The sequence below is a fragment of the Watersipora subatra genome, chromosome 4 (assembly GCF_963576615.1).
Source record: "Watersipora subatra chromosome 4, tzWatSuba1.1, whole genome shotgun sequence".
Lineage (NCBI taxonomy): Eukaryota > Metazoa > Bryozoa > Gymnolaemata > Cheilostomatida > Watersiporidae > Watersipora > Watersipora subatra.
The window spans coordinates 27,100,664-27,112,975 of NC_088711.1; the positions used below are offsets into that span (position 1 = coordinate 27,100,664).

The window sequence follows — 12,312 nt, forward strand, 5'->3', positions numbered from 1 at the left end:
TCTTTTGAATTTACCAAAGTTCTTGTAAAACGCTACATGTATATAATGCAGTCACATTGCCATAACAATCTTTGATAGTTTTTTTGTTTATTACTTTATTATTATTATTCAAAAATCAAATAAATTAAAAAAAACAGAATAATAAAAATGAGCAGTCATGCCTTGACCCTCTGCACAAAGGCAGCAATTGTTAGTTGCATATTTCATAAGGGACACAGTCTAGAAATAGTCAGGCTATATAACATACTGTTGAAGCAATAATACTAAAGACATGAATATTCATTTCTCACAAATATCCTATAATTATTGTATTACATTGAAGACCACTAAAATTCATTCCAAACCAAGCATTGTTAAAAACAAAACTGTTTCGCACTCACCAGTACATTTCGTTGTCGCATCAATTAGTCAATTTTTCAATAGACTCATTCAATAGACAACTATCTGTATAGAAACAATGTCATGGAACAAAAACAATCTGATGAGTTGGTAATTATTTCAATATATCAACAGTTCTCTAGTTTGATCATAAAAGGCCAGAAGCAAAAATCTGGCTGCAAATGACAAATGGAAAATATAGACATGCAAACTCTTCACAACTTTCCTGAAGAGATTTCATTGAACAATCCGAAACTAAATTGATCATAAATTCAGTTTTAGGCGATATATACAAGAACAAATAACTTTTTATAATTCGATTATAGCGAATATTACTTTTATAAAACCTCGTGAAAGGCACGATTGTCTGTGACGAAACGCAAAACCACTGCAAACTGTGTAATTTGTGATATCGCTGCCAAGACATAGCCGATGGCCAATCAGCTATGATATTGGGGTAAAGCAACATGAAAATCAAATCACAAGTGAATTGTTATATTCATAGACACAACTATAGATTTGTTTGTCTCCATAAGACAAGCAGAATATTAGTAGAAAGACTGCTTCTTGATAGATGAATTACGAGACAGAGGAATACGAGACCGATGACTCGCTGAATTAGAAGATGGAGTTGTCCTAGCATTGGAATCTCGAGCATGGTATGGCTCTGCATCCTCACTAATATCCGAACAGCGACTCGACGCTCTAGATGACGGCAAGCTGTTGACTCCGCCTACAGGCAGATGAGTGACATGAACAAACTATGGAAATAGGCAGCCTTCGCGAGGGCTTCAGTGAATGTTATTTGTGCATAAAGATAAGAGATCTGTCTCACAAATAATTACATCTCCCGGCTAACACATGAATAAAAGAACCATTCAAGCAAATTTTTTAAATTTATGATTGTTATTCACCGCTAATCAGGCACACACTTGTTGTTTTCAACGATAGATTTAGAATATAAACTATACCGTAACTGGTAGCCAATTGACGAAAGGTAAGTGATAGCGGGTGAGTAACATTTGTATCTTTGCCCATGCCTTAATAGAAATAGATACAATAGTGTTAGTTATTTAACTGTGATAGAAATATTTATATAAATATGTGATGTTTAGTCTTTTGGTTATTATTACCTTCCTGACAGACCTCGTCATCATCTTCAAGGAGCACTGAGAAATGAGATGACGTATATTCATCGGCGACTTGTCACAACAACTGAAGTTATTTGACAACAACTGGTGCTGAATCAAATAGACTTAATAGCCCATTACCAGATAAGAAACAATATCTGACTAGATATGGCAAACCTGATTACAAGTGCAGTACAGTAGGCGCTCCTATAACCATTATATATTATACTGTAACGTAAGCCTCTTCTTACGTAAAGTCCAGTTAACACAAGGAATTTATGTAAAGTTTTTGCTTCTGTATTACATAAGAAATTCCATATAGCGTGAAACATCAAGTCAGTGCAAGTTCTCATTCTATTTGAATAATGAGTCTCAATTTGCCTTAAAAATATCCTTTCCTCTCTTGCCACACTTGAGAGAAGAAACAACGTATAGGGTTATCTCTATTATACATACTAGTACTCGGACACATAGAGTTATCTCTACTATACATACTAGTACTCGGACATATAGAGTTATCTCTATTATACATACTAGTACTCGGACACATAGAGTTATCTCTATTATATATACTAGTACTCGGACATATAGAGTTATCTCTATTATACATACTAGTACTCGGACACATAGAGTTATCTCTATTATACATACTAGTACTCGGACATATAGAGTTATCTCTATTATACATACTAGTACTCGGACACATAGAGTTATCTCTATTATACATACTAGTACTCGGACATATAGAGTTATCTCTATTATACATACTAGTACTCGGACATATAGAGTTATCTCTATTATACATACTAGTACTCGGACATTAAGAGTTATCTCTATTATATATACTAGTACTCGGACATATAGAGTTATCTCTATTATATATACTAGTACTCGGACATATAGAGTTATCTCTATTATATATACTAGTACTCGAACATATAGAGTTATCTCTATTATACATACTAGTACTCGAACATATAGAGTTATCTCTATTATATATACTAGTACTCGGACATATAGAGTTATCTCTATTATATATACTAGTACTCGGACATTAAGAGTTATCTCTATTATATATACTAGTACTCGGACATATAGAGTTATCTCTATTATATATACTAGTACTCGGACATATAGAGTTATCTCTATTATATATACTAGTACTCGAACATATAGAGTTATCTCTATTATACATACTAGTACTCGAACATATAGAGTTATCTCTATTATATATACTAGTACTCGGACATATAGAGTTATCTCTATTATATATACTAGTACTCGGACAATCTAGTGCGCTGTGAGAGATCATCAGGTGTGCTGGCAAAGCAAAGAGAATACATAGCTCCACAACTGCTCAGAAATACATAAAGGTGTGCCCTGCAGGTAGTATAGTGTCGGTCTACCAAGCTGAAGGTCACGAGTTGTAGTCTTGCTGAAAGCTACCTTATATCTTAACCTCTAACCCTGGTGATGAAAAAAAGGAGTGGACAAGCAAGCGTCGCTCTTATTATAGCCAAAATACACATTTGATTTTCTTTATTTTAGACATATGCAATATTTTTAATATTTTTCTTTAGCGGCAAAGACCTTGCTGTGGAAAAAAGAGAAAAAATTGATTTAAATTAACACTGGAAACGTGCACTCAACTTGACTTAACGTAAAATTGTAATCTTACTGTAATCATGAACAATAAACCGAGTGAAAGTGATAAGAAAAAGAGAAAAGTTGTCGATGCAAATTAATAATACCACGATTATACTACAGTTACCACAGTTACTACAGTTATACTACAGTTACCACAGTTACTACAGTTATACTACAGTTACCACAGCTACTACAGTTATACTACAGTTACCACAGTTACTACAGTTATACTACAGTTACCACAGTTACTACAGTTATACTACAGTTACCACAGTTATACTACAGTTATACTACAGTTATACTACAGTTACTACAGTTATACTACAGTTACCACAGTTACTACAGTTATACTACAGTTACTACAGTTATACTACAGTTACTACAGCTATACTACAGTTATACTACAGTTATACTACAATTACCACAGTTACTACAGTTATACTACAGTTACCACAGTTACTACAGTTCTACTACAGTTACCACAGCTACTACAGTTATACTACAGTTACCACAGTTACTACAGTTATACTACATTTACCACAGTTACTACAGTTATACTACAGTTACCACAGTTATACTACAGTTATACTACAGTTATACTACAGTTATACTACAGTTACTACAGTTATACTACAGTTACTACAGCTATACTACAGTTATACTACAGTTATACTACAATTACCACAGTTACTACAGTTATACTACAGTTACCACAGTTACTACAGTTCTACTACAGTTACCACAGCTACTACAGTTATACTACAGTTACCACAGTTACTACAGTTATACTACAGTTACCACAGTTACTACAGTTATACTACAGTTACCACAGTTATACTACAGTTATACTACAGTTATACTACAGTTACTACAGTTATACTACAGTTACCACAGTTACTACCGTTATACTACAGTTACTACAGCTATACTACAGTTATACTACAGTTATACTACAATTACCACTGTTACTATACAGTCATAGAATTAAAATTTTAAGCTTAGTCTGCCCTTTTTAAAAGGTCAAAGGGGGGAGTTTGGGAAGATCTTGGAACAGGTTAGGCTATTTACATGTGTTTTACGCTTTGTATAATATAAAATCCCGATAACATGAACATTCCTGGAATGGATTATTTGCGTTGTAGGAGCGTCTACTGTATTGTACAACTAAGTACAGCGAGTAAATTTAGCATACTGAACACAACATAATTAATTTCTACATACCAGAATATGCATAGGAAGGTGAGTCACGACTCCGGTGAGACATGATGGCGGAGACCTCTGTATCAGGAGTTGTGCCCCTTTGAATAGGTGTAGTCGGGTGGTAATGGTGGTGAGTATGCGTGACCTACAAAGAAGTTCAAACACATGGATGGTCACATCAGCATCTCACTATCATGATTTATAAAGTACTCTCATCAATGCCAAATATTTATAACTGTGTAGACTTGCATCGCATCGATAATCATGTCAGGTATTGGCTGCCATGGTGACCCATCAAAAAAATTTGTGAGAGACAAACTTGAATGAAAAAAAAACTGAAACTTATGAGCAGATTAAGGAGGAAAAGAAACAGCGTAATGACAGACAAGGTGACAGGTAATGACAGGTGCAATCGCATGCTTCTTCAGACTTGCCCATTTCTTCGGTTATATTTATTTTGTCGGAATTTAACGTAGTGTAGTAAAACTCTGCCCATGAATCAACCAATCAGAAACTGAGTCATGTACAGAGACAAGATAGAACAGATTATAGGATGACTGAGACATTTATTAAAGTAAACGCGGAAGAGTGAGAGGAAACCTACCGGAGTCGCGCTTCCTGACCTGTTGCCACCGGACAGTCTACTGCTCGTACTTGGACGAGCGGTAAAGCCCGACATACCTTGACCAACCACATTATCTGATAGAATAAACTTTTCTCTCAGTTCTGTATTAGTTCTGCCCTTTGCTAAAAAAGTAAAAAATAATGATACAGAAATGACAAGATACTAATAATAATACTTTTCCATGGAATAGCTCTAAAAGTTGAAACAATATTTAAATTCACATCGAGTCACATTTTTTTGAATCTACAATAACTTTTCATTAGGTAGACAACCCAATCTAAAACACTCTTTTGACATAGATAATTGAAGTAAAATTTGACAGTGACCTATCTACCTATTCCAAACATAGTTCTTGCAACAAAAAATAAAAAGCGCTTTACAAACATATATGGCACAACAGCGACATACAACACGGCATGTCACAGATGCAACAAACAGTAAATAAGTTTCAGTGGATTTTCACTAAACGATTCTGGTCATATGACACGCTTACTGAAAAGCAAAAAAGGTCTCTAGAAGTCTGTAAAATTGTTCATCGTCGATGTATCAGAGCGACACAATCGTTTTCAATACTTATGGTCTAATTACAAAGAAATACAATTTATTTAGCAACTGACTGGTTTTTATAAAAAAATAACAACCAGATGCAGCTGCACAGACTATTTTGAATCCAACAGAGATAACCAGTATGTTTCCTGGTTTTAAACATTGTATGCAAAAGGCCAGTTTTCTTCCAACGATCAATATGTTATTGACTCCGAAATGTGAAAATCCATCCAGTTAGAATACACGGAGTGCAGTGACATTGTCTGTGGTGTGTGTTATGGCCAGAAGTTACAACATAATAGAGGATGATGACAAGCTTAGCGAGCTCAGTCTGTCATGGGAGACAAATCTCAAAAGATTGAGATTTGTTATGCTCGGCAAATGAAAAATGGTTATTGCAATAGAAGAGTCATGGTCATGCAATAGCGAATGCATACTGATCAGGTGTCACTATTTATAACCTAGAAAGTAGACCAAAGCGAGGTCCGGCGTGGCACCACCAGACATGGTCGCTCGGGTGAGATTAGGCGACCATGAGCACACTGTAAACAAACCAAAAGACATCTGTGATAATCCCTAAACTAAAAATACGTATTAAATGAAAAACGTAAAAATCAACGCCTAAAAACAAAAAAGCCGCTGACAAACTTTTAGTATACTGTTTGGCCAAACAAATAGAGTCAAATTTGTCTTGCAGATATATGGAGCCGTGCAACAGTGAAAACAAGTATAATCTATAACGGTAGGTTATACTGTCTCTTGCTAAGTGACTTTAGCATTGATTAATGAAACTCAGCTGCCAGAGAACAAAAACTGGTTCTTCAACTTTGAACTCGCACCTCTGCAAGGGTCATTCTTGACGAGGAATTCATCCAGAGCTTGCCAGCCTCCGCCGACTCGGACCATAACGGTACTTCGAAGAATGCGCACCAACCTCAGCTTCTGAGACTCTCCAAACTACAACAACAAGACTTGTTTTTCATTGAAATAGACCAAGGCCTGTGACAACTGCGTACTACTAAAGAGATACCGTAGTACCGTTCTCAAACTACCTACAGTTGCTAAGCTCACAACTAGTTGTCCAGTCAGAGGGCCGACAACTACGAGTTAGTCAGAGGCTTTATGGGGTTAAAAGTTAGCAGTGGTGGAGTTAATTTCATAAAAAGCTTGTCATTCGTTATACATATATGATAGGGTTTCAACCAGTAACCACTGCATTTATAAGCCTCTGAAAACTCTGTAGTGTGCAAAAATTTAGCTACTTCAAATGTCGAGCTGTGAGGCCTTTGCCTGCTAAATGCAAAATTTACTAATCATCGTATGATGATGATGATGATGAATAAACACTAGCTATCTTGGGAGAAATGTAGATACAAAATAAATGGGTCATCTCAGAGCTCTTAAACATTGATATAACAAAGGGGACAACTCCCACCACCAAAAGAGAAAACTTTACCTCATCCTCAAGTGTTATAGAAACTTGCTGTCAATTATACCGTCAGAAATAATAGACAAACAGACAGATTGTGACACATGAATAGAAATTGGAGCCAGCGGCAAACTTACACCACAAAATTTAGAAACACATGAAAGAAATTCAATTGCATACACCCTTCTGTGTGAAATGTTGTAGCAAACACCTGCCAGCGCATGCCTACTAGAACCTATTTGATAATTTGACACCCCAGAGGCAGTGCTTCATCTTGAGCATTATACTTCATGTAAACAACACAATAACTCAATATCCCATAGATACATGGGTGATGCACCATGCTTAAAGAAGCTGAGTCATAGTTTGTAAAACTTCTGCTCCAGAAACAGTAGAACTTGTGTTACTGTTGTGAACACTGTGTTACTGTTGTGAACACTGTGTTACTGTTGTGAACACTGTGTTACTGTGTTGCTATTGTAGCTGGCAGATCCCTGACTAAAGTATTATTAAGAAAATGTTGTTAAGTGCAATCAATTTTATACGTGATCAGCTTCAGTAATAGTAAGGCATTGCAGGTTGATATATCTTGGTTGGAGTTTTGCCGTAATGATATAGCGCCATTATTTTACTGGCTACAGGCACAAAGAAATCAGTCTTTTGATCATAATAACAAATTAAAATTGTACATAATTATTGACATAGCTACTTAATTAAATGAGACGCAATGACATGCACCACTTTTCTCACACGGAGTGGTACAATAGTAGCAAGGCTGTTTGAAAGTGAGCCAGATGAAGGGTCGCCCTGTGAGCATTCCCGCAAAAACTTTTTAGATGGCTTGCCCCAATCTATCTTACCCTTGAACAGGCCTCATTAGAACAGTATTTGACCACAAATAACAACGGTGGACTAGATACTAGTATTGTTAAAATTTGTGAAATGATAGAGCATCAAACGACAAAGTCCAGTTGTATTAATTATCCATAGATCTATACACTTGGTTCCTTGTTAAGGAGTAGGCAGTTGTGGCAGAGACTATAGACTCACCCCATACCTAGCTATTCACAAGCCATTAGGCATGGTGCTATAATGACAATAGGAGGTCTACTCACCACATATTTGTTGTCTGAAACCTTTTGGATCGCGAACTGCTTTTGGCAGCAGCATTTGTTAACTTGCTTTTCAACCTCTTCATGGATTCTTTCAGCATCAGATTTCTTCTCCTGCTTTAATAATAAAATGGTAAAACTTTGCTTAGACAGACGAATCAAACATGCGTGTAGCTTAAACTAGTAGTTTGAATACAAGTTAATAAACATCAAGTGAGAATAAAATGGCTGAACGAACTTTCATCCCCAATAATCATACGCAGTTTCTAAAGCTGATTTGGTGCGAGTTGTTACAGGAGGTGACAACTACTGATTAGCTCACTTGCTGTAAGTTATTACAGAAGATCCAATACTGATCAGCTCATGTACTGCAAGTTATTACAGGAGGCGACAACTACTAATCAGCTCACTCGCTGAGAGTTGTTACAGGAAATGACAACTACTGATCAGTTCACTCGCTGTGAGATATTACAGGAGATGACAGCTACTTAACAGCTCACTTGCTGTGCGTTGTCACAATAGGCGACTGATCCGAAGCAAGCAGTAACAACCATTGTTTGTTAGTGTTGTATATCCAATATTTAGCCTAAGGACCTACCTCCCTCTCTATCTCAGTTCTGAGCGCTGCCATAAACTCCTTGTAATCTATATAACCATCATTGTTCTTGTCAAACTTATCAGCTACAGCCTCTAACTCAGGCTGAGATGTTGGAAATTCTACAAGGAGTAAAAAGACAGTGAGACATCCAGCATGCACAAAGGAAATTAGGATAGCTCAACTGTGATCTAGGAAGCGACGTTCAGAGGATTTTTGAAAAACTAAAAACCGATTGGTAGTAACAATGGCAGATAATTCTAGCATCTACCATGATACACAATTTTATCCAGCTAGAGAGCGAGCAACTTAAATTATAATGGTTTCATGAAAGGAAAACTACTGATAGGAATTAAGAGAATGCAACTCCAGTCTTATAAGCCCTCTATTTGCTAGTGCTAATCCTGTTGTGACTGGCTAAGCATCCAAGAAGGCAATATGAAGGTAATGCTAGTATGGTGGAGTTAATTAGACATGCATAAATGATATTTTTAAATTTCACAGTTTTTTTAATTAACAACTTTTATGCAGTTTAGGATTGCTTCAACTGTATGACACAATTCATGCAACAAACTAGAGTGATTATTAGTACTTATTGGTGGGAATTGGAAAACGCTTCACATCTACTCTTCGATGCTGTGCCGCTACCGATATCTATATCAAAATTCTGAAGTCAATTATTTTATGAAACAGGAGACTAAAACTGAACGTGCTAATAAAACACATCTTTGACACAGCAAATGCATAACATAAGCAGAGATATGAACAGATCTGGTGTACGAGGTACGATGCAGTGCGGAGACCTGAAGTGACACAGTTACACCTCGTAGATGTACGGAAGCGAGCAGAGGAAATAGCCACACAATGAAATTGAGTGCTGGAAATGGACAATGCAAAAGCAATGATAACTCAGCGCATACTATATTATATAATAAATTATATAGTACTCTATATAATCTATTACATAATATATAATGCATATAATTACAAGTACCAATATCTGGGTAGTGCTGGACGAGGTATCGTTGCCAGTGAATATCTAGAAAGAAATATAAGGGTCAACATCTTTAATTCTTTGTCATCGATTGAAAGAATGAAACCAATGCTGCCAAGTTTGGAGCAGTCATGAAAGGCAAAGTAGGGTAAACAGAAGGAAACAATATTTTATCACATCCCACCTACCTGCAGCAGCTAGCAATTATATTTTCCTATGAATACCCTCTCAGTAAGACTGACTTACACACTGAACTGACTGCCAAAACAGCAAGAATAATGCTTCTCCAAAACTATTCATTAATTGCTATGAAGACCATGTTAGAGTATTTCCTGTGGACACAGAAAATAGATATAAAAAGGTCCACCTGCCAATATATAAGAGACCGCAGCTGGCTTCCTTGTTTATTACAAATCTTTTCTCCATTAAGTACTCTCAGCATCAAACCTCTAACTAGATACATCACTAACCAGTTTAATGTACTCAAATGAACTGAAGGAAATCCGCTAATGTTAGTGTACCTCTTGAACAACTTTCAAAAGTTCAAGACTTTCATCAGAAAACACATCAATGTAACCAATTGTTAATTATGGACATGTGATATGATCCACTTTACCGATGCTGATGCAATGTATAGTAGCAACACAGTAGTAATGTATAGTAGCAACCCTGTAGTAATGTACCCTATATACACTGAATGCACACGCTGCTGTAATATTAATATTATTCGGTAACTAAGTGACTACTGTCTAAAATAAATTTAATATATTGTTGAATAAATAAAATTATTCAACAATGAGATTTATACATAGACTTACTCGACTGGAGGATTCCCGTAACAAACTCATTTCGGGAGACTTTGCCATCCCTGTCCTTGTCAATCCTCCGGAAGAAATCCATAACCCTCGTCTTGTTATGGTTCATCCAGTCCATGTACCTCTTCTTCCATTCATCAAAGTTGAAGTTCCTCAGCTTCGCACGCTGTATTATATAACAACATTTCACGAAGCAGTCAACCTTTCCATAAAATATGACAAATATAGCAATCAATAGATGAGCGTACATGAAAGTTTATCACTATAGAACATACATAGTACAGTGTAAACATTGAATAATGGCAATGATTTATGTGAATTTTAACACTTTATTGCTTGGTCTGTTCAATACAGGAAGTCGTGAGCACAAAGGCTTATTGAACATGTGAAGGTTTCACCTCCACCTCCTCTCCCTCTCTCTCTCTCCCTCTCTCCCTCTCTCTCTCTCATAGTAGTTTAAACCAGGAGCAAGAAAACGAGAGCAAGTTTATGTATACGTACACGTAAACAAAGTGTATGTATACACATAAACAAAGTGTATGTATACACATAAACAAAGTGTATGTATACACATAAACAAAGTGTATGTATACACATAAACAAAGTGTATGTATACACATAAACAAAGTGTATGTATACACATAAACAAAGAGTATGTATACACATAAACAAAGTCTATGTATACACATAAACAAAGTGTATGTATAAATATAAATGAAAAATAGCAAATAATTTTACTCGAGGAATAAATTGCTTTACTACAATACAACACAGAGCTGGAAGATTTTAAATATTTATACGAACTCAAACGTTTCCAGCAGAACCCAAAAAAGTTCATGACTGAAGCAAGATTGACCTTTTATAAAATGAATTCAGGATTATACAGAACACAAGACATTATATTAATGTCTTGTGTTTTGTATCATCCTTGAGGTTAATGTAATGACCTCTGTGCATAGAGGTCGTTACATTAACCTCTATGCACAGAGAGACCAGTTTCTTTGCTGTTTGAGATACAAAGGCACCTCTAGGGGAGTTACTAAATACTTCCTGTGCTTTTAGTTGCCTTAAAACCGGCAGCACTATCTGTATTAAAGAAAAAAATTATACCAGACAACAGTTAACTTTCTACAGCCGTTACGTGGAGAACTCAGCCACACTGTAATTTAAAAAACAATTGTGAGCTCATCACAAAACAACAACTTATAGTATTTAAGTATGTTAAATATTTCAAGGACAGCCGCACTGTTTGCATGTTCCAGATATAATGAAAATTTAATACAATATTTCTTTGAAGCAACTCGAGCTTTGCAAAAGCAAAACTTCTTCTCCATATCAGTTAGACCTCATACCTCTCACAACGCTACACACAATATGTCCTCTGATTGGGAGAGTCAACCTGGTATATTGTCACCCTTTATACAACCGAACTGATCAAATGCGTTGTAGCTGCTGCTTTCATTATAAGCTCTAGACAAAAACATTCTAGCTTTTAAGCTTCTTTATACATTCATTAAATTATAGACTACCCATTCAGCCAAAGCTGTGACAACTCCAACCTTCACAGTGTGTCTATTAAATCTATAGGCTATCTGTTAAACCAAAGCTGTGACAACTCCAACCTTCACAGTGTGTCTATTAAATCTATAGGCTATCTGTTAAACCAAAGCTGTGACAACTCCAACCTTCACAGTGTGTCTATTAAATCTATAGGCTATCTGTTAAACCAAAGCTGTGACAACTCCAACCTTCCCAATGTTTCTGTTAAATCTATAGGCTATCTGTTAAACTAAAGCTGTGACAACTCCAACCTTCACAGTGTGTCTATTAAATCTATAGGC

At 36.0% G+C, this 12,312-nt stretch overlaps 1 protein-coding gene across 1 annotated transcript in view; it reads right to left on the reverse strand.

Annotated features, from left to right (window-relative positions):
• Nucleotides 1-87: 87 nt before the first annotated feature.
• Nucleotides 88-12,312, reverse strand: part of LOC137394103 (dystonin-like) — a 77,809-nt gene continuing 65,584 nt past the window's right edge. Inside the window, exons 58-66 of the mRNA XM_068080822.1 lie at nucleotides 10,475-10,637; nucleotides 9,657-9,701; nucleotides 8,666-8,784; nucleotides 8,071-8,181; nucleotides 6,983-7,009; nucleotides 6,366-6,483; nucleotides 4,960-5,102; nucleotides 4,377-4,500; nucleotides 88-1,111 (exon numbers count right to left, since the gene is read on the reverse strand). Coding sequence (XP_067936923.1) covers nucleotides 927-1,111; nucleotides 4,377-4,500; nucleotides 4,960-5,102; nucleotides 6,366-6,483; nucleotides 6,983-7,009; nucleotides 8,071-8,181; nucleotides 8,666-8,784; nucleotides 9,657-9,701; nucleotides 10,475-10,637 — 1,035 coding nt within the window. The 3' untranslated portion in view covers nucleotides 88-926. The remainder of the gene's footprint in view (nucleotides 1,112-4,376; nucleotides 4,501-4,959; nucleotides 5,103-6,365; nucleotides 6,484-6,982; nucleotides 7,010-8,070; nucleotides 8,182-8,665; nucleotides 8,785-9,656; nucleotides 9,702-10,474; nucleotides 10,638-12,312) is intronic.